The sequence below is a fragment of the Dendrobium catenatum genome, unplaced genomic scaffold (assembly GCF_001605985.2).
Source record: "Dendrobium catenatum unplaced genomic scaffold, ASM160598v2 fragScaff_scaffold_1557, whole genome shotgun sequence".
Lineage (NCBI taxonomy): Eukaryota > Viridiplantae > Streptophyta > Magnoliopsida > Asparagales > Orchidaceae > Dendrobium > Dendrobium catenatum.
Genome location: NW_021320019.1, coordinates 7149710 through 7175435, shown reverse-complemented (window position 1 = coordinate 7175435; position 25726 = coordinate 7149710). Strand labels below are relative to the sequence as shown.

General features: G+C 33.9%; 2 protein-coding genes across 2 annotated transcripts; one reads left to right on the top strand and one right to left on the bottom strand.

Annotated features, from left to right (window-relative positions):
* Positions 1–7909: 7909 nt before the first annotated feature.
* On the top strand, positions 7910–17384 carry LOC110112973 (cytochrome P450 724B1). The gene is made up of 9 exons (XM_020845382.2): positions 7910–8292; positions 8494–8818; positions 9235–9387; positions 9946–10188; positions 10274–10363; positions 10485–10563; positions 10851–10957; positions 16840–16964; positions 17208–17384. Exons 1-9 carry the CDS (start codon positions 8081–8083, stop codon positions 17293–17295), a joined length of 1422 nt encoding a protein of 473 aa, XP_020701041.1. The 5' UTR covers positions 7910–8080; the 3' UTR covers positions 17296–17384.
* Positions 17385–22371: 4987 nt separating this feature from the next.
* LOC110112978 (BTB/POZ domain-containing protein At1g55760) lies at positions 22372–25451 on the bottom strand. Its single transcript, XM_020845387.2, has 4 exons — positions 24857–25451; positions 24096–24244; positions 23818–23933; positions 22372–23178 (listed from the first exon to the last, which is right to left on the bottom strand). The coding sequence occupies exons 1-4, from the start codon at positions 24973–24975 to the stop codon at positions 22573–22575; spliced, it is 990 nt and encodes a 329-aa protein (XP_020701046.1). The 5' UTR covers positions 24976–25451; the 3' UTR covers positions 22372–22572.
* Positions 25452–25726: the final 275 nt, after the last annotated feature.

Below are 25726 nucleotides of genomic sequence, written 5' to 3'. Positions count from 1 at the left end.
CCTTCGTATACAGTGTGAAATTTATCCCAAATTTTCTTGCTAGTAGTGCATGTGGAAATAAACATAAAATCTACAGAATTTAAAGCGCAGAAAAAATAGTTTAAAGATTTTGCATTCAATTGAGCATTGATTTTCTCTTATCTACTCTATTAATTAAAAGGAATATCAGTTTTAATTTCATCTAAAATACAAGATGGTATAGAATAACCAGTTAAAATCATTTACCACATTCGAAAATCAATTGATTATAAAAAAGTAGACATACGAATTTTCTAAAAATCAAAAGTAGTATTTTCAAATCAAGGTGGTCTTGTGATTGAATAACCTTCTACAATATTATGATTATAAAAATTAGTCATAGATTAAAATTCAAAAATTTTTAAAAACTTATTTTTATGAATCCTGCTCTAATACTACTTGAAAGTTCGATAGGGATGTTAGGCCCTTATAAACTAGCCCAAGATTAATTAAGAGAGAGGTGAGAATAAAGAAAGAAGAAAATGGGAATAATAAGGAAAATCTTTCTTTTCCAAAGCCAGTAGCTTACCTAGGAGCAGACTTGGTATTTTAAAAATTCTTTCGCAATAAAAAAGTCAAACTAAAATTCACCACAAAAAAAAAAACACAATGTAAAAATTAAATGTGGAAATAATAAAGGGAAGAACACACTAGATTTATAGTGATTCGATCAAATCTTGACCTACGTCCACTCCTCATAAGCACCCTCCGAGTATTGCACTAAACTCAGTGTCTCTCCTTTAGCCCCCACAGCTAAGCAGAGAAGCCCTTACAAAATCACTTTCACCTTCCTCGGTGTGGCGGAGTAGCCGGATCCTTTGACACCAAAGATATCTTCTTCTTCCCAGAACATCCCTCAAGACAAGCCTTGAATCCGATGGTACTAAGGTGCAAGCTCACCAGAGAAACCGTGTGGAATCTCCTCCACACTTCTTTGAAATCCCCTCCAAAAATCTTCTCCCTCTCTCAAACTCTACCCTTTCTTCTCTCCCTTTCAAGCTCTCTCTTCAAGTTCCCTCCAAAAGAACGAAGCTATAATGGCTTCCAAAAGACACTCTTCATGAGAAAAGCAAGAGGTCTTTAAATAGATTTGCAAAATAGACGACATTATCGTCCAGGACGATCGCTGGATCATCCCCGTACAATTTGCATAAAAAGAGAGCTTCCGAAAACCCTAAAAAATCAAATTTGGTGCCAAACAACGTCCAGGATGATCGCAGGATCATCCCGTACGATGTGCTTAAAAAGAGGGCTTTAGAAAACCCTAAAAACTAAATTTTGGCACCCAGAATCATCCTAGACGATCGCAGATTGTCTAGTACGATGTGCAGAATTTAACCAGATAGTCCTGGATGATATTAGGATAATCAAGGATGATTAGTATAAAAAATGTACAAATCATCTAGGATGATGTTGTGGATCGTCCAGGATTATTAGAAGAAAAATTATGGTATTTCGGCTTGGACGATTTAGGAAAATCAAGTATGTCGGTAAACATCGTCATGTACGAATATAGATTGTCTAGGACGATCGGATTGGAAAATTTAACCATAATTAGTCCCCTAATCACAGGATCAATTTAGGTATGATTTGTATTGATCGTCCGAGATGATTTGAATAAAAATTTAAACTTAAATCCTTGCCTAAATTGTCATTGGCGGCTCTTTTTCAAGATCATAAAGGATCATCCTGGACGATCCAAAATCGTTCAGTACGATTAGTTCAAAACTTGATCTTCTGGATTTGACTAGATCTCACTCCCTTGAGTGTGTGTGTGCATGGTCACCAAGCAAGCATACACCCTTACAAGACTTGACTCAAGAAATAAAAAATTACATGAATGAATATTACAAACCCTTTTACAACATAACATTATTCAACCTAATCTTGAGCTATGATTCTTTATTTGATATTGTATGGTATTCCTGAAATATTAGTATACACACAAACAAACACATATTGCAAATACAAGTAGATAATAGAAAATGAGCCATAAAATTTGTTATCATCAAAAATATAAACTTATAAGCTCGAGTTGCAACAAAACTAGCTTTTACTTATCCTCACTTATATTATTATCACAAGACTATAATAATAATAGCCCTAACTTTACTCAACCACATACTTTTATTAAATTTTAATGCTTGTATTAATTCTATGCTTATAGTAAAAATATAAGTTATTTAATAAGTAGAAATATTACTAAGTACAATAACTTCTATTTACCCAAAGAAATTCAATAAATGTTATAGAAAATGCCCTGGATAATTAGTGTGATAAAATATTAAAATTTGTGTGATAATAATTCAATAAATTTAATGAAAATAAAATAAACTTGGTTTTAGGGAGAATAAAATGATTAAAATCAAAATATTTAAAAATAAAGATAGGATTAGAATCACCTAAAATGAATTAAGAAATTTCTACAAAAGTGGCAAAGCAATCTGGCCAATATTTTTAAGAAATTAGTACATGTTACGATTTACTCATCTAAGAAAAATGTCATTTGCAATATTTACCTTAAGGATTTGGGCAAAAAAATTGATATAAAATAAAGATATACAATAAAAAATCAAATCAAATCAAATGCTCATTAAATCATATTATATGTCATTTGTTACAGTCCATGACCCTTAGCCTCAGATTTTGATGAAGATAAATAATGTCGATTAAATTATCTCACAATTTAATGAATATTTTGAATTTTGTAATTGTCTGTGAGTATAACATTTCAAAGAGATCACATATTACTTAAAATAATGGAAGACTCAAGATTGGTAGAATAGGATGTGAAGTCTGTAACTTTGTATTTTTTATTTTATTTTTTATTTTTTGTTTCTTGAGTCTGGCCACAAAAAGATGTATACAAACTAAGCAACCATACACACACACATGGGGAGAGTTTTTTTTTAAGGAAATTTTTTTTATTCTCTGTAGATCATACTGCATAATTTTTAATCATACTTTACAAACTACTGTGGCTCAACAACTATTCTCTGTGAACTAATCATATTGTACGATGGTCAACATACTGTATGATTTATTTTTAGTTTGAAATCCTAGCTGCTAGATTAATTTAAGTAAGCTTTTAAATCTTGAATTTTGAACTGGTCGTATTGTACGATCAAATCGTATCGTACGAATATTTGAGTACTTGCTTAAATTAACCCCCATGACTATTCAATTAAATCAAGGCTTAATTACTGATTGGTGATCATATTATATGTCTTGGTTCGTACCTTATGATGAACCGAGACTATTTTTGGTCATCCCGAAGATCATACTGAATGATCCCTTGATTTTTGAACTAATCGTACTAGATGATATATAAATCGTATCGAATGACCTGAAAATTTTAACAGATCATACTATACAAATTCGATTGTACCAAATGATGAATAGAGATGAATTTTGTTAGTCCCAGCATTCGTCCTGTACAAACAAAAGAAATATATCATATCGTACTGGACTATAATTATATCGTACTGTATTATATAGTTTAGAAATATTGCCTGTTCGTACTCATTCGTACCATGATGAAATCTTTTTTGAACTAATCGTATTGTACGATATTGGATCATACTGTACGAACATAAATGACTAAATTGAAAAACTTAGGTTTTCTTGGGGCCTGATATATATGTGATACTTTTGTCTTTTAAAAAGCGAGAGAGAGGAATGTGATAAGAAGGGGAACTCTTGAGAGGGAGCTACTTGATGAGATTTTTGGGTTTTTGAGAGGAATGAGAAGGTGAGTTTGTGAGGGAGAAAAAGTGTGAGGGGATCACATGGTTGCTCCAATCCTGCTGCACGCTTACTCCTCATGTTGCCCAAGAAAATCTTATGGGATCTCTCTAAGGGGGAGAGCCTTCAAGGTCTGTATCCTCAAAGGTACTCTGCCTTCTCTAGAAGGGAAAAAAATGATAAGGTTTGCTCCCGTCACTGGGAGGGTGACATAGCGATTGATACTCCGCCACACCGGGGAAGGTGAAAGTGAGATTATGTATAGGCTTCTTCGCCTTACTGTGGAGGAAGAAGGAGAATTACTTTTGAGTTGTGAAATTACTGGAGTGGAGGACTTCGAGAGTGGACATAGGTCAAGTGACCGAACCACTATAAATCTTCTAGTTTGCTTTTTCTGTTTAGTACACTTTACTTACTTTTTGTATCTTACAATTGTTATAACTGCCAGGTGAAAATTTTATTCTAGATCTTTGTTGTGTGATTTCAAATTTTATCACTTATGTTGCAATCATGTTTTAATCATTAACTTCCATTTCAAGTTAGGTTTTTTTAAAAGATTTTAAAAAAAAAAATTAGAACTCTTGTTTGAGATTAGTTATTTATTTCAAAAATTTCTAATTCACCCTCCCCCTCTTGGAGCATCTCGTATTTTCATCATTCACTTATGCATGAAATATAATATTTAATCATTCAAAAAAATTTCTTACAAATATAACTCTCAGACTCCTGTCAATCTTTAAAATACTGTAAGTTGTACATGTGTGGCATCATTATAATAGTTGCAGTCAATCGTGGTATGATAGTCTCTCTTTGACTAACACTAATAGCTTTATCATCTACCATATTTATTGATCTTTCACTAAATTCTCTTTACACTACAGCAATAAACCTCTAACTTTTAGTCTGTTTGGACTCTCCTACATCAAATTAATTCTTTCTATAAATCCTCTCTAAGGCTAATTTGTTACCTTATTTCCTTATTGTCTATAGCCAAAACACCATCCAATTAACATGAATCATTGACCCTTTTTTTTACCACAATGAATGCACTCACTATAGCTTTCTATAGATATTATAAATCAATATCTCCTCGAATAATTATATTTGTTTTTCTTCTCACTAGTATTATCTCTATTTTTATTTCTACTTACTTCATCTATATTTCTCCTATTAACATCATTCTTAGAGCTCTCATCAAGTCTAGATGTTGGTACTGGCAAATCGATCTCTATTCTTCTATCCCAGCCTACCAACTCTAAAAACTCTTAGATTCACCATTTTTATCCCACCCCATAAACTCCCAATTTAAACCCTATAGAATTTTTTTAAAATAATATGAATCAAGTGAGCAGCATACCTAGTAAGGGAAGTAAACTCAACCTCTTATCAGATCATGCTTCGCTGCTCCAACTTAATAAAAGTATCTGACATCTATTGTCTGGTTGAAGGAGATACAAACTAAATCCTGAATTCTACAGTGAACTTATCCCTATTGCAACTTAACCTTACAAATTTATGTCTCCTAATATTTGTAGAGTATATTTTTTTTGTGTGTGCGTACTAACACTTCAGGAACACCATACACCATCCAATGAAGACACAGTGCTCAAGATTGGGTAGAATAGGTCATGCTGTAAAGAGTTTATAATATTCATTGATATATTTTTTCATTTTTGAGTCAAAGTCTTATAAAGGTTTATATTTTCTAAGTAATCTTGCACACACACAGGGGGAGAGAGAAAAATGTTTTGAGAGAGTATTTTTAAGTAAATCATATTGTACGATTTTGGTTTCATACTATACAACTTTGTCTCATACTGTATGACATTAATTCATACTGTACAATCTATTATGCTCTATGAAAATCCTATCAGCTACAGGTTGAAGAAGATACTAATTATATGCTAATTTTATGGTATAATTTGATTTGTATTGTATGTCATAATTAATTATTTTCTTAATTAATCACCTCAATACAATTCATATAATATAACTAATAGTGTACAAAACTGGTCATCCCAAAGATCATACTAAATGAAATCCATTATTTTTGTACTATACGATATCCATAGTGCTAGACGATTGACAGTATACGAAGTTGGCCATCCTATGAGTCATCGTAAGCATACAAAAGGAATTTCTACAGTTCATATCGGAAGATCTTTTAATCATATTAACATTGAATTTGAATTTGGTTAAGTGTATGATTTATTTGGTCAACCAGGTCAAACCATGGGTTGGGGTTTGGTCCGACAAATTTAAAATGACATTTTGGACCCAATGGAGGTAGTCTCATGCAATGGTGAGATTATTTGATTTAAAATATGTGTTTGGGCTCTGAAGGGGCATTTTGGTCAACCATGATTGATGTGGTCAACCAGGTCAAATCAAGACATGGCTTTTGATTCAATACACTCCAAATGAAATTTAGAATTTATTGGAAGAGGTTTCAAGGGTTGGTTTTGAATGAGTCATGTTGAAGTTTAAGGTAAAGATTGATTTTCCCTTAAAAATTTTAGGGTTTAGTTGGCCCATGATCAACTATGGTCCATCAAAAGTTTCAGTTTAGTGTTTAACTTGTCATAAGGATTGTTATGAACATGTTCAAAGGTTTTGCGGATGGTCCCAAGATCAAATTTCACAATATGCTAAGTCCAATGACAAGGGCTATAAATATTTGATGATTTTGCAGCTTTTGAAAATTAATTCAGCTTTAGAGGTTAAAGAGCTCATATTGGCCTCAAATTTGGAGAGTTGATCATAGAAACATATAGAATCAATATCCAACAAATAGATCATGAACTAGAGCTCATTTGGTTAGATTTTGAGTTGATTGAAAAATCACTAAAAAAATGATTAATTTTTTTTAAAAATTTTTTACTAAAAAAATGATTATGTGACTTATACTTTTGGCCTTGATTTTTGGTTTGAATTTTGAATTTTATTTTGGCTGATGAACTTCATGAAAAATGAGGTCAACACATGAATGTAAAATTTATTTTACAGTTCAGCTGCCAATTAAAAAAAAGGGAAATTTACATACATACCACTATATTTATAACCATTTACATATCTAACACCTTAAAATTTAATATTACTCTTATACCACATAAAACTTAATTTTTACCTCACTTCTACCACTCCGTTACGTCTTCCCTCACGGCGTATTCTTCCCGTGGAATTTTCCCGTTCGCAAATACCTCTGCTCGCGAACACAGTCGATCGGGATTCCATCTGCTCACGAAAACCTCTGCTCGTGATCGGGAATACATTCCTTCTGCTCGCTGCTCGCGTCCGGCTGCTCGTGATCGGGAACATCAAACTTTTATTTTCTTCTGTGACCAAACTTCAAACATAAATTTTCATCAGGTGTCGGAGCAGTTCCCTTACTCTTATTTGCATTCTGCGGCTTCTTCCCAAATCTTCTCATCCTAAGCCATCCATGTCCACAACACTGAAATTGATCTGCGCGTTATTGGGTATCAAATACCCTTCAAAATTGATATCTTCTATTACGGAATGGGGAAGAATGAAAAGGCCCAGGAAAAAATGCTTCCTTCTACTTCCGGTGAAATTCTTTAGCATTTCTTAGCTTTTTATGAAAGAAATAGCAGCGATCGCTGGCAGGTAAGGTAGAAAAGTGATCTTACTAGCATTGAGAAGGAAATTTCTCTGGGCGATCTTGCTAAGTCCAATGACAAGGGCTATAAATATTTGATGATTTTGCAGCTTTTGAAAATTAATTCAGCTTTAGAGGTTAAAGAGCTCATATTGGCCTCAAATTTGGAGAGTTGATCATAGAAACATATAGAATCAATATCCAACAAATAGATCATGAACTAGAGCTCATTTGGTTAGATTTTGAGTTGATTGAAAAATCACTAAAAAAATGATTAATTTTTTTTAAAAATTTTTTACTAAAAAAATGATTATGTGACTTATACTTTTGGCCTTGATTTTTGGTTTGAATTTTGAATTTTATTTTCGCTGATGAACTTCATGAAAAATGAGGTCTAACACATGAATGTAAAATTTATTTTACAGTTCAGCTGCCAATTAAAAAAAAATCATGGTGGAAGACACCATCAATCTCTTTAGGCCGTTTATACTATATTTTCCGTTTAGCTATTAAATTACACTCTGCTCGAGAAACTAGAGGCTATGCTATTCTGTAGTCTATCTTTTAGGCTTCTGAAAAAGCTATAAATATGCTTCACCCCTTCCTTCATTTATCTGCCAAAAGGCTGCTTGCCTTTTACTCATGCTACCAATAAATTGAAGCAGGCTTACTCTTCTCTACAACAAGTAGCAGCTCATAATGATGTTTAGAGAAATTATTTTTCTTCTGAGTTTGGGACTAACGGTTCTTGCCCTGTGTTTGTTTGTAAATCATTTTCTTCCATTGTTATTGAATCTTGAAGTTCTTCCAAGAGGGAGTTTTGGCTGGCCTTTGGTTGGTGAAACCTTAAGATTTCTCTCCCCGCATGCTTCAAGAACTCTCGGTGACTTCTTGGAAGAGCATATTTCAAAGTAATTACCTCACCCTTTTTATTTCTTGAATCAGGTAATTTTTATTTTGGTAATGTTCTGCGCTTTTTAGTGGCTTTCTGACAATCTTAAAAGCACAAGTACAAACAAATGAAAAGTACAGACACAGATTTCTCCTTGCTGTAATCTTTCTTTTGAATGATTAATTCAAATGAATGTGTTTGATTTTTCACTGTTGATCAGGTATGGAAAAGTATTCAAATCACATCTTTTCTTCTCACCAACCATTGTGTCATGTGACCTGGAGCTGAACCACTTTATACTTCAGAATGAAGAGAAGCTCTTCCAGTGCTGTTATCCAAAGCCTATTCATGGCATATTAGGAAAGTCCTCCATGATTGTTGTGGTAGGAGAGACCCATAGGAGGCTTAGAAACCAGGCTCTTGCACTTGCCAACATCACCAGGTCAAGGACTAGCTACGTCACTGACATAGAGAGAATTGCACTTCAGCTCATGGATTCGTGGAAACACAAAGAGAGGATCGTTTTCTGTGAAGAAGTCAGAAAGGTTTGAATGATATATAAGTTTAAAAGGTACGAGAAATTATCAGGTGAGCATAGCTTATGATTCCTTAGTTCAAAGGAATTGAAAGAGTGGAAATAAGAAGTAAATGAAACAGTAAAGGGTAAAGAAGTTCAAACGAATTTCACCCATTCATTTGGTTGACGAGAAGTTGAATGAAAGTAATTCCTCTTTTTTGTTAATTTGAAGGAATACTCAATAAATAGCACATTATTTTTACTTCTACCACCCAAGTTGTGATTCTGAATATACAGAGTTATACTGACATAAAAGGTTGACCCTCTGCACAAAAAAATCACGAGCTAAAATCACCTAATAATTTCTCGAAAAGAACATATTTCTTCAAATAGATGTGATAACTAATAATTCTCTCCCTTGCAAATTGTTGAGCTTTTGTGTAGTTCGCTTTCAGCGTTATAGTAAAGCAGGTGCTAGGACTTTCAATGCAAGAGGCAGAGTCAGCAAAAATCCTTGAAGATTTCTTAACTTTCATGAAAGGCCTCATCTCCTTTCCTCTATACATCCCAGGAACCTCATATGCAAGAGCAGTTCAAGTACCACTTTACCATATTATTTAATTAATTATTTTTTTGTGGATTTACATACATAACAGATAAACCTGATTTATTTATATATGCAACACCAAAAATTTTTTATTTACAAAAGTAAGAGAGAAATTAATTATTGTGTGCGGAATCCGAACTTGTTCGGAGGCGAATCCGGGCATGACACGTCACCGGGCCCAGTGTATCTGGTGACGTGGCGCATTTGTATTCGTCTCTAAATGCATTCGGATTCCGCACCCAATAATTTCTCTCTACTCAAAGGCTTTGTTTGGGACGACTTTCTTAATGCTTCTTAAAACAACTACCTAGTAAAAAAATTATTTTTTGTTAAAATAGTTTGAAGGGAAGTTTTCCATGATAGAAAGTTAACGGGGAGGATGAGAAATGTGTAATTTTTGGTGTTAATTAAACAATTGAGTTTTATTAAGTGAATATAAAATTTTGGGTGTTAAATATCTAAATAAGATATTTTTTATGTGTTATGTATGTAAATCCACTTTATCTATAAAAGCATTATTATTCCATCACCTTTTTCTTTCTTAACAGGCTAGAGCAAGGATTTCCTTAACAGTCCAAGCAATCATTAAAGAAAGAAGAAAAAATGGATTTGATTCCAACAAGATTGGGGACTTTCTTGATGTGCTCCTCTCCACTAATAGCTTATCCGATGAGGAGAAGGTAAGCTTTGTTCTTGATTCCTTGCTTGGTGGCTATGAGACCACTTCTCTCTTGATAGCAATGGCTGTCTATTTCCTTGGTCAATGTCCACCTGCTTTAAATCAAGTAAAGGTATGTATCTTAATATTTCATGTTATTTAGCTCTTATTAAGTTTGATTAATTATAATGATCTTACTTATTTCATTCAATTAATAGTTAGAGCATCAATATATCCGTGCTAATCTACAAGAAGCTGGCCAAGATATGAGCTTAGAAGAATTTAAGAAGATGGAGTTTACTCAATGTGTGAGTCTGAATTTTCTGTGTCAAGTTATATTAGTATAGCATATTTACTTTTAATCGCTTCTAAAGCAAGCTCTTTGTCCTTTCACTTGAGTCACCATAAATTAATAACTTCCTTCTTTAGGTAATCCATGAGGCACTTAGATGCGGAAACATAGTCAAGTTTGTTCATAGGAAGGCTTTAAGTAATGTCAGATTTAAAGGTAACTTAATCCCCTTAGGCTTCGTTTGGGATGACTTTTTCTTATTGCTTCTTAAAGCAACTTTTTAGTACTCATAAAAATTGTTTTAAGAAGCAATGAGAAAGTCTTTCCAAACGAAGTCTTAATTTATGACTTAGCTTTGATGTACAAAAATGTAATTTTCCTTATGATTTATGAAGTCACCTTTCATCCATGTTCTTTGAATTGTCATGATTGATTCTTATCTACTAAACTAATTGCATGTTTTAATGATTATTCATAACTAAAAGATAATGTTCTTGTGGCAGAGTACGTCATCCCTTCAGGTTGGCAGGTCCTACCAATTTTTAGTGCAGTACATTTGGATCCATCTTCTCATGCTGATGCCCAAATGTTTAATCCATGGAGATGGGAGGTGAGGAAGCTGTGATTTGCACATATTAATAAAATACTTTTAAGTTACTGGTTTTGCTTTAAACAAAGATTCTCTGATCATAATCACACTAGCTTTATGTCTTTTAGTTAAACAGTGGTTATCATTTCATAAAGCTGGTTGATTCTCCACATATTATTTTATCATAATATTATATTGCTAAATCATTCCATAGATATTATGAGACAAACACTTAACATATTGTAGTAGTACCAAGCTAGCCTTCTCAAGTTGTGAAAGATGCATTTATCTATCACTATAAATAGTGTAGATTATTTTAAGAATAAGACTGTTTATGATAGTTACCCTATCAACCAAGCTGATTTGCTTGTCCATGTTATATGGTAATGTCACACGGATCATATGTCCTTGTTAATTATGAATGTTTCTAATTGACGAACATTGAAAAGTTTGTGGTTGATGTTGTAATGAGATGTCAATATATGATTAGCGGTACCATCAATGAGAATAAAAATAATGTTGATACATCGTCAAAAAATTATCTTGATCGGGCACGAATCTCGATGCAGAATCAAGTTGGAAACTTCAAAAATTAATTCAGAGACCATCTGAACTCCGATTTCAGCAAACTTATAGTCGAACTGAGCGTCTCGGAAATACTTTTTCTCGTTCAGATCAATACAGTCATCCAGAGATAATTGCATTACAGAAAAGAAATACAACAACTACTATAATCCACATTTCAACATATATACAGTCTAAAGGAACGTCCAAAAAAATATGTATAATAGCCATACGGCTACAAAACAAAAGCCTGTCATAGGCTACAAAAACAAGACTACGCTAGCGACCAAAAAGCTTCACGCGGGAGGCTCTGTACCTGAAATATTAACCACATATAATGAGCTTAAATAGCCCAGCAGGTCACCAAAGCCTATAACTGAAATCGAAGCACGACACTGGAAACAATATGCAGGTCAATTAAATCAAGTCAAATCAATCAATCGTACATGATCAATGAGTCAATGCAGATACGAAAATCAATACGGAACAGAAATCAATAAAATCAGTAAACAGTAGGAAATCCATAAAGCTAAAAAAAATCAATGCATGCATCAAATCTCTACAATCTCTATCATAGCAATCGATAACATCGGTTACATCAATACAGTCGTCTAGCCATCTTACTTATCGTATCAGTCTATAATATCAATCAAATCAATAGAATGGAATTGTATCAAAACATACACTTGCAAATCGATCAATTATTCAATATCATTTTCTCCTTGTCAGTACGGCAACGTATGTATCCATATCCACAAAGAGAACAATCCAATGACAACCACGAACGATGCTACAACAGTGAAACCGCATCAATCAATTCAGTAAAGCAATTACTTCCGGTCAATAATAACAATCGGCTTAGAATCCCATAAATCGATCAAATCAATACATCGTAAAAGCAGTTGAAATAAATCAATACGATCGGCAAATACAATTGAAATCAATCAATGCAATAAAATCATATACAACAATCAAATCAATAAATCAATAAACAATCAACCAAATCAATCAATCAATCAATGATCGGTATTATGAATCAATGTATCAGTGGATCTATAGTATCGGTATTCGTATCAGTAGTATCAATCATGTCCGTGAATCAATGAATCCATAATATCGATAAATCAATAATCTCGGTATCTGTATCCATGAATCAATACAATATCCATATCCATAACGGTGTCGGTATCCATGAATCAATACAATATCCATATCCATAACGGTGTCGATATCCATGAATCAATAATATACAATATCAATGAAATCGTGCAATAACAGAAATCCATAAATCCGTCGATAAATCCAATCAGTACAACTTCAATTCAATACAATAAATTCGTCAATATTAATAAATCAATCAGAAATCAATAGGTCATGCCTATCAGGAAATCCATACAATACAATATCGTACACATGCAATTTCATACAATGGTCTTACTAAACAAGTACAAACACTGGCTATTTTGCTGTTGTAGAAATCCATAGTGCTGTTGTAGAATCCATATTGCTGTTGTAGATATCCATACGTTGGTTTCAATAAGAGTCGTCACTCTGTGCCCGTCGGCCGCCCGTCGGCATATTAAACTCCTTATGACTCCCAATCGTTATATCAATGATCAATGGTTTAAAGGAAAGCCCGTCAGCCCACCATCCTGTACAGGTCAAGTCAATCTCCAACCAACATTCAACCAGGTTCCACTTGTCTTTCAGTATCAATAATCATATAGTCACATTCATATGCATTCAAATTATCAATTTCGGGAAAATTGGAAATCGTACGAAAATCCAGCTGCATAACGGCAGTATACGGAATTTACACAAAAATCCTACAAAATCACAATTCACCAAATTACAATAGAATGTTCACGACAATAATATAAGACTATTACTCTACTAACTCAACATCAATAAACATCCTGATATTTTTCTATTCGATCAAAATCGCGTAGAACCCTAAATAACCGGTGAAATCGTTCCAGAAAATAATCAAATCGCGTAGAATATTCGTATCTAATATATTAAAAGTTGTGCGGTGAAAGTTGTGCAATACAAAACGGTGCGCGTTTTTCGATCACAAAAACACAAAACAATGCACAATACGATCAAAACTCAATATCTCTGAAAACAGAAATAGGATTCGGAGTCCTTACAGCGAGATAAACAAATTGCTCAACAGCGGCGACGGACGAAAAGCGCTCCGCGGCCTCCGAAAATGAACTTTTCCTTTGCTTTTCTTCTCTTTCTCACTCCTCAGATATTTTTGTTTTTATAAAATGATTTTCTCTCTCCTCAAAACGAGCTGATTTCCTTATAACATAAGCCTGATCGGCCCGGCCGATCGCCACATTGTCCTGGCTGATGTGAACAAAATCCAATCGTTCAGGACGATTCCTCAGGCCGATAATTTCAGTTTTTCTCTTGGGATTTTTGTCTCATCTGATCGTCCCAGGACGATCCAAAATCGGCCTGGACGATCCCATTCCAGAAAAATCAGCTGTTTCACTGCACTGATCGTCCCGGACGATCCTGGGAGAAAAACTCAAATCTTGGAAGACAAATCAAAGGAACGAGCTCTCACAGGTCAACCCTTTGTAACCGACTCAAATTATAGTGGAATCATTTTCAACTGGGCTAGACCCCATGGTTTTTCCCCTTTTTTAAGGGTTTTCCACATAAAAAATATTGTGTTCTCTGTGTGTGAGCTAGCTATCCGTACAACGCTAAGACGCAAAATAATAACTCTATAGCCGCGTATATTCTAGCCCGCAACAAATGTTATTGATGAAATTAAAAAAATTATAGAGAAAATACAACACAAAAACTATTATTTATATTGTTTGGCTTCAACCACGATTATATCTGTAGGAGAGGACAAAGTAATGAATCCACTAAACACATAGAGTTTATATTAAAAGTGTACCAATCAATAACACTAAGGAGCCATTTTCCAATTCCCAAGAAAAATTCATGAAGAAGAAACCCAAAATAATCTTGCAAAACAAAAACTAACTCTCAAACAATTCTTCCTTCTCACTTGCATCTCGAAGTCATCAATCATCCAAGAAGTATGAAATTGAAGGAGTGTGTGATTAATCTTAGAGATATCTATTACCTCCATTAAACCTTCGATCAAGCACCATAATAATATGCTTTGTCCTCGTTTGAGAAGTAAATATTGTGCATATGGATCAATGCATTAAATATAACAATCTTGGGAGGTTAACATATTGTTCTCTTGGCAATTCATCCCTGGTATTAATCCCAATATGGAATTATAAGAATTTTAGGTTTCCACTTTTATAGAGTAAGATAGGAATTGAAATATTCCTTTATATATTGTTTATAAATTTTAGGTAATTAATAGTCAATCAAAAAGCCTTATCCACTTAACAGAGCCAAATTTTGATTGACTAGGAAGCCACATATCGTTAGATTGAGATTAATCATATATTTATACAAAAGCATTAGAAGTTCCTTGACAGTATCTGAGCATAATCATTTTGTGCTCATCCCTTTCACCTACTTCTTGGCGAGCTGTTCTATCGCTCAGTTTGCCTAGCAAGTCAATTTTTCCTTAAAACATATCTGCAAGTAGAACAAATGAGAAAAAAATTATGAACCAGATATATATAAAAAAATCCAAAAAATTCAAGAGAGACATGATACAAGGCATATATAACAACATAGTCTAGAAATGATGTTGAACCACGCTGGGGACGGAGAGGGAGAGAGAATTTGGGGGAAAAAATATGATATGGGAGAGGGAGGCGGTCTCAGGATGAATATAGGTATTTTATTGGCAGTATTTATGATTGATTTTTTCATCTGAATTAAATAACATTTTAACCAAAATAAGTCTATCAGAAATTTTGAATCTGTCCAAATTATATAACATTTCTGCCAAAAAAGTTCGTCGGGAATTCCGCCATAATACTTAATAACAATTGAAAATTCTGCCAAAAATTTTTCACCGAAAATTTCATCAGCAATGCATATATTTCTTGTGGTGTATAGAAGTAGTCAGTAGTTAGCCATGTCTCATATGCTTAAGATTTTCATCTTCAAATGGGTTTGACCATTAGTTTATTTGGTCTTATTTTGATACTCTTCTAAGATTTATGCATCTTGATATGTAGTATCAAAATTGATGATTTAGGTGGAATCCAATGACCTATATAAGTTGTTGTTTTCACAAGTTTAGCAGACTAAGTATGGTCAAGTGAAGTGCTAAAGCAATCAACTCTTATGACTTCTTTACACAATTAAATGAGCTCTTAAAGCATTATAGGTTCCATTCAACTTAGAGTTTTATGTCTACAATAATATTAAATATGGTCCATTGTAAAATATATGAGTGGCATTTTAATTTAATTATAATATTTCAAAGGGTGGTGAGTTCCGATGGGAAAAACAAATCCCTCATGGTTGACTCTTTTAGTGTCACATTCCTTAATGTCCTCTATGAGCTGAACTCCTCATAACTCCACCTATTTCAAAGATATAGCAACTTGTTGGCCATAGACCCTTGAGGGAGCTCAACTCTATACAAACTAGGTTGACCAAAGATGAAATTCTAAACAGTCGAACTCTATCATGAGCTGAGATTATACTACGTTCGGGGCCTTCTTCTTATTGCTTTCTAAAATAACTTCCTAGTATAAAAATTTTACGTTTAAGAAATTTTTGTACTAAAAAACTGCTTTAAAAATAATAAAAAAAATGTCCCAAATAAAATCTTAGTTGAAATCAGAATGCATAAATTTTTAAATCTTCTTATTTTATTTCAGTATTTAGTTATTTTCCTAGATTTTCATATTACATAAGAATTTATTGAATCAGGATTGTTTTGATTTATGGACTCTCAATAGTGCACTATGGATTTGCAATCAGAAGCATTAGGGTGCATATCAAAAACATATGAAGGAATATTGATCATTGTGCTTCTACCTTTCTTCTTAGTGATATCTGAGAGCTACAAGAAAATGTTGTTTAACCTAAAGATTTCTTTAAGCCAGAAGTAAAACCAAAGCCATATTTGGACATAAGCTTCAGTAAAGTTGGACCATCTTTTTCGGAAAGCAGTTACAATTTCATTTAGCTACTATGTTTTAAAAATTTTGTGGTGGAAAGCTATATTTTGCAACTAGAATAGTTAATTTACTTTCCACACAATAACTTCACAATAAACTTTATAAAATGTTGTAGTCTCCCCAAATAAACTCTAAAAGCTTATAAATCATGCATGAATTCATTATATATGTTGCTCTCACCATGTTTCGGAAATTAATAGAAGGAAAAGATAGCTTTATTTCATTTGAAAAAAAACAAAAATTCTGTAGGGCCAAACACAGATAATAAGCAAGAGTTTTACTCCATTTGGTGGCGGAGCAAGACTTTGCCCTGGATTTGAGCTTGCCAAAGTGGAGGCTGCTATTTTTCTCCACCATTTTGTTCTAAACTACAGGTATTTCTACATTTAAACTTGTAAAATGTTGCTAAATTTCACTCAATTTATAAAATTGTTGTTATATTATTCATGTTAGTAGTGGGATAGCTGCAGCATTTTAAGAATTGATTTTCCGACAAATTCATAATCAACTTTATAAAATATTACAGCCGTTCCAAACAGATCCAAAATTTGAAAATAAATCCTGAACGGCCCCTTAATTAGTGTCTTATATTTATCCTAAATCTTCTTTTAATGTAGATGGAGAGCAGATGGTGAAGACATTCCAATGGCATATCCATACGTGGAGTTCCCAAGAGGCATGCCAATTTTAATTAACCCAATTTGAAAATACCTATTGATTAATTTGTAATTTTCTTGTAATGGTTAGAAGACATCTGATTAAATTACAAGTAATTTAATGTTTCTTTTAATGCTTTTTATTTTTTTACATCCTTTTATGTGTTAATGATGATAAAAGGTCTAAGATGCTAGATTTATGAGTATGTATTTATCATTAAATAATTATAAATCCAGTATATTATATGAAAAACGGAAAACTTAGATGATTATGTAATTATCAAATAAGTACCTGTACAAATGAGTTTTGACACGTGAAAATTTTTTGTTTTGCAGCTATAAATAGTCTTGGGATGAATCATGATAAATAAAAAGTATGGCTCTCACTCTGTTCTCGGAACAATTATTAGGTCCTCCGATCGGACGTAGAGGAACGTCCGGTCGGCACTAAAATCCCGCCAAAAAATTCGGTATTTGCTCGGTATTGCTAGTTATTATTTGATAATAACGAGGAATACCGCTCTGTGAAGGCCAATACCGAGTCATACCGAGCTATACCGAGCAATACTGAGTTATACAAAAAATACCGAGTTTTTCCTAGAAAAAACTCGGTATTTTTTTGTATAACTCGGTATTGCTCGGTATAACTCGGTATTGGGTCTTCACATGATGGTAATCCTCGTTATTGTTTGGTATTGCTCGGTATTTCTCATTTTTGGCGCGATTTTAGTTCCGACCGGACGAATTACTAGGTTTGAGTTTTTTTAAAAATGCAAGATGATTTTAAGTTTTCTTAAAAAATTCAAATTGATTTTTGGTTTTAAGAAAGTCTAAAATTAATTTATATTTCTAACTAATTTAGAAATTTCTTATATATACTAGTTTTATTGCAAGGGTATTAAATGCACGTAAATAAACTGTTAAAAATAAAAATTTATATTCTGAAAAGATAAAATTATTATTTATATCATGATTAATAAATTTTAATTATTAATTATATTAATAAAAGTGTGATAATTTTCTTAAAATTATAGTAGACAAAATAGATTAATATAATTTTACAATTCAATACTAAAAAACAAATATATTTTCTTTGTAGAACTAATATCATAAAAACAATCAATCCATATTTGCAAATAAAGCTGGTATTTCTTTATAAATATGACATTATAGCCTGACTTTGATATATTAAATTAAAAAGTATAAAAGAGATGTTGAATTTATTTTAATTCATTCACAAAAGATTATCTTACCCATAATAAAATTTTATTAACTCACAACATTTTCTTGGAATGTTCTTTTGACATTGAAATCTACATGTTATATGATGATGAGATTAAAAGTAAATGAACTCCATTTTGGAGGAATAACATTTTATATGTATGAAGTTGTTGATCTGATAGAATAATTTATTTAAGAAGATAAATTATCTCTTCGAGACACTAATATATAGCTTGTCCAAAGGTCAAAAGGCTCATAAATAGTATATCATGTTTAATTTCCTCTTCTAACATGCCAGAATCATATAAGATCACATGAAAAATCATGCACTTCACAAAAAATGAAAATTTTAAAGATTGGACAAAAAGTAGACATATTAATATTAAAATGTGGCTTGATTCTTCCCACAATAAATCTCAATCGTACATGTGTCTCAGTATACACATGTTTATGCATTCTTTTCTATCAAAGAGGTTCATAAATGCAATATCACTACTCAGTATGTAAATGTTTTGTCTACATATGTAATCCTCCTGTTACGTACTTTTATAAGTTATTTCCAATTTTAGCAGGAGGTGGATCCTAAAGTAGAAAATGATGATCTAACAAATGATGGAAGGATTGATAGTTCTCTCTTAGAGCTATCAAATGTCATTCAAGGAGTAGATGAGCCTAGAAGTTGGCAGAAATGTTGATGATTTTATTTCCTTATATATTGTATCACTTGGTTCTTCATATTCATACATTTCTTTGTAAAGGAGATGACTAATAGGATCTTTTTCTTTATATAATATGATTATTCACCTTATATATGAGTATTATTTTGCTTATCAAAATGAAAGCTGGTGGGGGATGAAAGTATAACAAGGCTGAAATCAACATCATTTCTTAGCACTTCAAAAGCAAGGAACGCAGTCCCTCACACTCCCACCCCCTGACAAACCAATTCTCGGTTGTTGTTGGACATTTAAAACCAAATTTCACCCTAACGGTCAAGTTGATTGTTACAAGGCTCTCCTTGTTACTTAAGGCTTCACCCAAGAATTTGGCATTAACTATATTGAAACTTCCATCCCAGTCGCTAAGATGCCTATTATTCCTATACTTCTGACCTTATCCCTTCAATGTCGTTGTTCTGTATGTCAAATGGATGTATATAATGCCTTCTTACACGGCGACCTTCAAGAAGAGGTTTCCATGGCTCAACCACCCAGCTTTATTGACAACCAATACCCCAATCACGTTTACAAGCTCCACAAATCCCTCTATGGCCTCAAGAAAGTACCTCGACAATGGTTTCATAAACCTACCTCCTCTCTACTTCAATTTGGATTCACCTTCAACAAGGCTGATCCATCTCTCTTATTATATTCCAGTTTCACCACACAACTCTACTTACTCATTTATGTCGACGACATACTTCTTATCGGAAATGATCAAACCACAATTAAAAAATTGTTGTCCCAATTGCAATCTGCATTCTCCATCAAACAGCTAGGTGAGGTTTCACTAATTCTTGGAATTTAAGTTGTTCAAACAGCCACTTGCTTCTTTCTCCACCAACAACATTATGCCTGGGAGATCCTAGACATTGTTAGATTCACCATGTGTATGCAAGTTGCCACTCCTATGTCGCTAAAATAATCGTTCGAACTGGTCGTCGATCAACTTTACAGTGATCCACACCTCTACCACTATCTAGCCAACTCACTTAATTATCTCATTGTTATAAGACCGGATATAACATTCGCAACAAACGTCATATGTCAAAGGATGCATCAGCCAAGGAATAAAGACTATCAAGCTTTGAAACACTTGCTCTGGTACGTCCAAGGAACATCTCACTATGGGCTTCCTCTTACTACACGTGACCTTCAACTACGTACATATACCGATGCCAATTGGGCATCTGAATCAACCGACCATAAATTAATCTCTTGTTTTTTGTACATTTCTCGACAACAATCTCATCTCCTGGTTCTTCAAGAAACAACCAATAGTAGAAAAGCCCTCGACTGAAGCAGGATATAGATCCCTTTCCTCAGCCACCTCTAATGTTCTATGGCTTCACCATCTCGTGGCTGACTTCAACCTCCATCAACCCTCTCCCACCATCATCTATTGTGACAACACCTCGGCTATAGCTCTTGCCAACAATCTGGTTTTCCACTCACAGCCCAAACACATCAATATCGACTACCACATTATCAACAAACACATCAACAAGAAGGTCATCATTGTCTCCCACATTCATTCCGCTGATAATCTTGCCGACATGCTTACAAATCCCCTATCAACCACATGCTTTCAAGATCTTCATCTCAAATTAACCATCAATTATCTGGATGATTAATTTGTGGGGGGCTGTTAGCACACCGTGCCAACTATATGCACATGACAGGACCATTCCAACCGCCTGTCATTCCACCTCATCCAGACAATCACCACAGCAGCAAAACGTCAAGAATATTCCTCTAACAAACTGTACGCACACACTCCGCACTTCTATATATATGTATATGACTTGCAACAAAGTTACTGATTGAATTTCAATGAAATAGTGAATCCTGCTGCTATAAGTACTTCCCTGTTCTTCTTTAATGTTTCTTTTTGTATTCCGTTTCTTTAATTCTATCAGCCTCTAGGTGGTGGTGGGAAGTTGGTACATGATATGTGGGCCATGATCTAGGACAGTTTGGACTGTGGCTTTAGCCAAATGTTGGAAGGGGATGGGAGGCAATTAAGGATAACAAAGACATATAGCAATGTTTTTAACTATTGCTTTTATATTATAGCGGTTAAAATAACTACACTTATAGCTTCTTAAACTTCAACAAATTCATTTCTGTTTTCACTATTTATATTTAATATCACTAATGATCATTGCTATAGGATAAAAACAAGTAACTTTTTTAAATATTTATTAAAATGATTATATATATAACTAACAATTGATTATGTTATATTCTCATTTAAAAGTAATAATATACATGATTTGATAGTTATCATTAAATGTATTTAAATTTAAACTGAGAACTTTATGATGTAATAATCATAGTATGTGCTATGTTGATTATGAAATGCTTAATCCCAAAACATTAATTGAGTATAGATAAAAATATCAAGATGTATTTGTACTTCTTTCATGCCTGAATAGGGGTGTAAAAATCGGTTTTTCAGTTCGGGTTCGGAGCAAACCCGAACTTGACCCGCTCTTAACATGTCCAACACGAACCCGACTCGAACATGACTAGATCTCCTAACCCAGTTGAGCGAGATGGAAGAGTGCGAGTGGGCGAGAGAGTACGAGCTAACCGGCGAGGGCGAAGGCGAGGGCAAGACAATTCTACCTATTTGTGGGTTAATCTAAATCCGACCTGTTTGTTAAACAATCTGATTGAATCTGAAAATTTTGGGTCAGATATAAACCAAATTTTTAGGTCGTATCATATATTAACACTCCTATGCTTAAAGGAATAATTAGCTCAGGATGTTTCTACCAAAATTTTACTCTGGAGACAGATGATGCAGGCCATGTGATTATTAGATAAGTTAACTAATACAATTTTTTACTTAAATTATGTGTTGAATGACAATACACAGTGAGCGTCTCTAGTGTGTTAAGAAAATTGCCCAACTAAGATTCAAATTATAATACATATGATACGTAACAAACAATTGGTCCAACCCAGTTGCTGAAATATTTTTCAGCTAAGATTTCTTGATGATCCATCTCTCTTACATGCAAATATGTAGACTTATTATTCACATATTTTCCAATTCCCACGGCAAGAAGCCTTTGATTATTCGCTATTAATCCTTCAATACTACTAGAAACATCTCTCCCTTGTTTAAAACTGTACCATGAACCAAATTAAGATTTGCTAAATAAAAAAATCAAATCAAATTGAACAAAGAAAATATTAAATCCTTCCAAAATATATTTTACAATGGAGCAGTGGTTTAATTCAGTCAGTTCGTAAATTTTACATGTTGAAACAAAGAATTCACCCCTCTGCACTGGAAATGTATTGTCCACTCCCACCAACAAATCTATATGTACATATAATAAACACACTACCACTTCAACTAATCATAGAAGCTCTCACCAGAACCCCTTGCAGGAAGCAAGAATTTCCTGAAAGACTTCAGCTATAAGCTCCCTATCTGCACTAAGGAGAAACAAATTGAAATCCTGATTGATCTCATAAATCTTGCCAAAGTGAACCAAATACCTCAAGCAACTACACTTCAGTTTTGGAAGTTGGTATAGATGCGCCATCTGGAGTCTCTCAAGCACATTCTTCGAATCAATATCTTCGGAGAGACTCTCATGGCAAGCCTCTCTGAGGTCCGACATATCGTACTTATCGGCGGCTCTGAGAAGGGCTACACGGTGAGTTAGAAACTCGTCGACACGGAAGTTTCCATATATATAGTTGAGGAAGGCTTGGCATGCCTCGAATGACATGTCGGAGATGTTGACGGTAGAGAGCTTCTTCTCTTGAAGGTTGTGGGAGAACATGCTCTGAAAGACAGGGGACTTTGTGGACAGAACAGCTCTGTGGGCGCCGATGCTGCCATTGCTTGCATTGATGGTGATATCAGTGTGGATGCTATCAGTTAACATCCTGCTGAGGGAGTTGAGGGATGTGAGGGGAGAATGTTTTTCTGTGTGGCAACCAGTCCAGATGGATAAGGGCTCCCCACCCTGTCAAGTACTCATTGTTAATCATAAGAAGCTTGGAGTTCAAAAAACAACAATAGCATACAATTTTAGAGCATTTGATTGGGGTTTATGATAAGCTAAGCTAAATTAAGCTTTAAGATGAGTTTAAGTCATTTGATTAGTGAGACAAATTAGCCGATGTAAGCTGAAATAAGTTGAGAAAACTGTTTTAACTGTATTATGACTTAAAGCCTATCTGTGGAATCTGTTATGGTGTCATAATTTATATTTAGGTATGAATTACTCTAAATAATTAGTACTAAAATCTTAATTTTTAACGTTATCTTAAAATATTTTAAGCATACCAAAACAACTTAGTTAAAAGCTTCGTGATTATCAACAAATTTTGCAAAATCAGTTTAGTTTGGCAGGTCAGAATGTTGTACGGTCGAGCAATTAGTATTGTAACTATAGAGGATTAGCATCCAAGAAAGACATATCCTAATGGTGAGGGATTTTTAGAGTGAAGAACACTCAATTTTGATTTCTCCCTAGCAACGATGGTTGTAAGTTCAAGTTTACAAAAATGTCGCCAGAGATGTTTATTTTTAGTTAGGAATAGTTGATGATTGATAATGAATTTGAAGGAGAAAAACCTAATCAAAGAGAGAAATTACTTACAGATTGAGGAACAATCTTGAGATCAAGGAACTCGACGTCAATGATGAACTTTCCTGCAAAGGTATCGACTGCCCAGACAAAGTAGTCGTTACTCTTTAGCTGTCTGTCACTAATTCCTGCAAACTTAAAAAAATACTTCGACTTTACATTGGAAGTTTCCAATACATGTTCCCACCTCATCATCCACCATATACAAACTTAGCATCCATCACCATGAATAATGGAAAAACAAGTGAAAGTAGGAAGAAAAAAAACCAAGAAAATGGAGAAGAGTGGACCTGGATGAACAATGGTTTTGCGATTAGAAGATGAGGATGAGACAATTTTGATGATGAAGGAAGCAATTGGAGGTTGCTCCTTTGTCACATTTGACGCTTCCGGGCATAGCTTCACAAATAATTGCTTATTTCTTTCCAGTGTCAAATACCTAATCAAAATTCAGAACATAGAAAAGCATTAAGCAGAATAATTCACCACTTAATGCACAATCCAAAGAGGGCAACAAAAGTAAATGATTCACAAGAATGCAACAAAGAAGAGATTGCAGAGCTTTACAGAATATTTGGGGTAAGAAGAGACCATCATTTAAAAAGGCCGGGCATAGATTTAATCATTAATGCGTTTGCTCACAGACAAGATAAACAGCAGTAACTCAATCTGAGAAAAGGACAATTTTTTTTTTTTAAGTTGTATATACAAATGTATGCATTGATATCACCAAAAAAAAAAAATCTTAGGAGATAAAAAAAATCATTATATCAATTTTCGCTTGAATTGAATTTAATGATCGACACTAGATGAATAAAGCCTGCAAACAGACTTAATTTGACTCGAGAAGAATCGCATTAGAGCAGATATTGAGTAGAGGTCGATTCCTCGAACTCGTACCAATGAAAAGTCTATCTATCTATAGCTTTACTCCGCAATTTTCCAAAATAATCCAAAAAACTCGAACAGAGAACAATTAACAAAGGGGATTCAGCATAGAGAAACCCATAGTCTAAATTTAAAGAGAGAGAGAGAGAGAGAGAGAGAGAACCAGTTCCAGAGGCCCATCTTGAAGGGATCCGACTTGCGATAAGCGAAAGCAGAGAGGGATTCGATCCTCCATTGGGCGAGCCTGGGAGTAGTATCGACTCGATGAGGCGAATCGCTCATCCCGGCCGTCGACGATGATGCTGCCGCCGCGATCGCTGCGGCGACCTCATTTATGCAATTAAAGATCCCAAGCAGCTCACCGGGCTTTCCCAGCTTGGCTGCTGCTTCAATTCCTCTCTGCCCCTCATCAACACAAAATCGCCGACAAGAAGAAATAAATTCAACACTGAAATCTCCCAAATTTCTACAAGAGCGGTTTGGGTTTAATGATTCTCATTAAGCGGATGAGTCCAGCACGCGAGTGGTTGGGAATTGCTTTTACGCCAGTAACTTAGAAGTGATTTCTCCGAAAAAGAAAAGGCTTTCTGTTTTGGATCCGATCAGTTGGTGCTGCGAATGCTTCTTTTTATGGACATCGAAACACCCTCCTATAGAATGAGAAGGTTAGTGATGAAATCAGAGCCGTTCATCAGATGCTTTGGCTTAACGACTCTGTTGCTTGTCTTCGCTTATCCTCGTTGACAGACTAAACTGCCCGTCTACTCGCAAATATTTTGGGCTTTTATTTTTGAAGGCAGAATTCGTTTGTTAAAATTTTAAATATATTTTAAAAAATAATGAAGTATAATAAATTTCTATTTTTGTGGAGTCGTTTAAGTCAATTAAGATAAATTCACACGTAATATTTGCTTTGAATTCAAAACTTTTTTATTGCCTCTAAAATAAAATTTTTATTATATAAATTAAAATTTATGTATTAGAAATTATTTTAAGAAGCACTAATAAAGTCGTCCCAAACGAAACCTAAAAC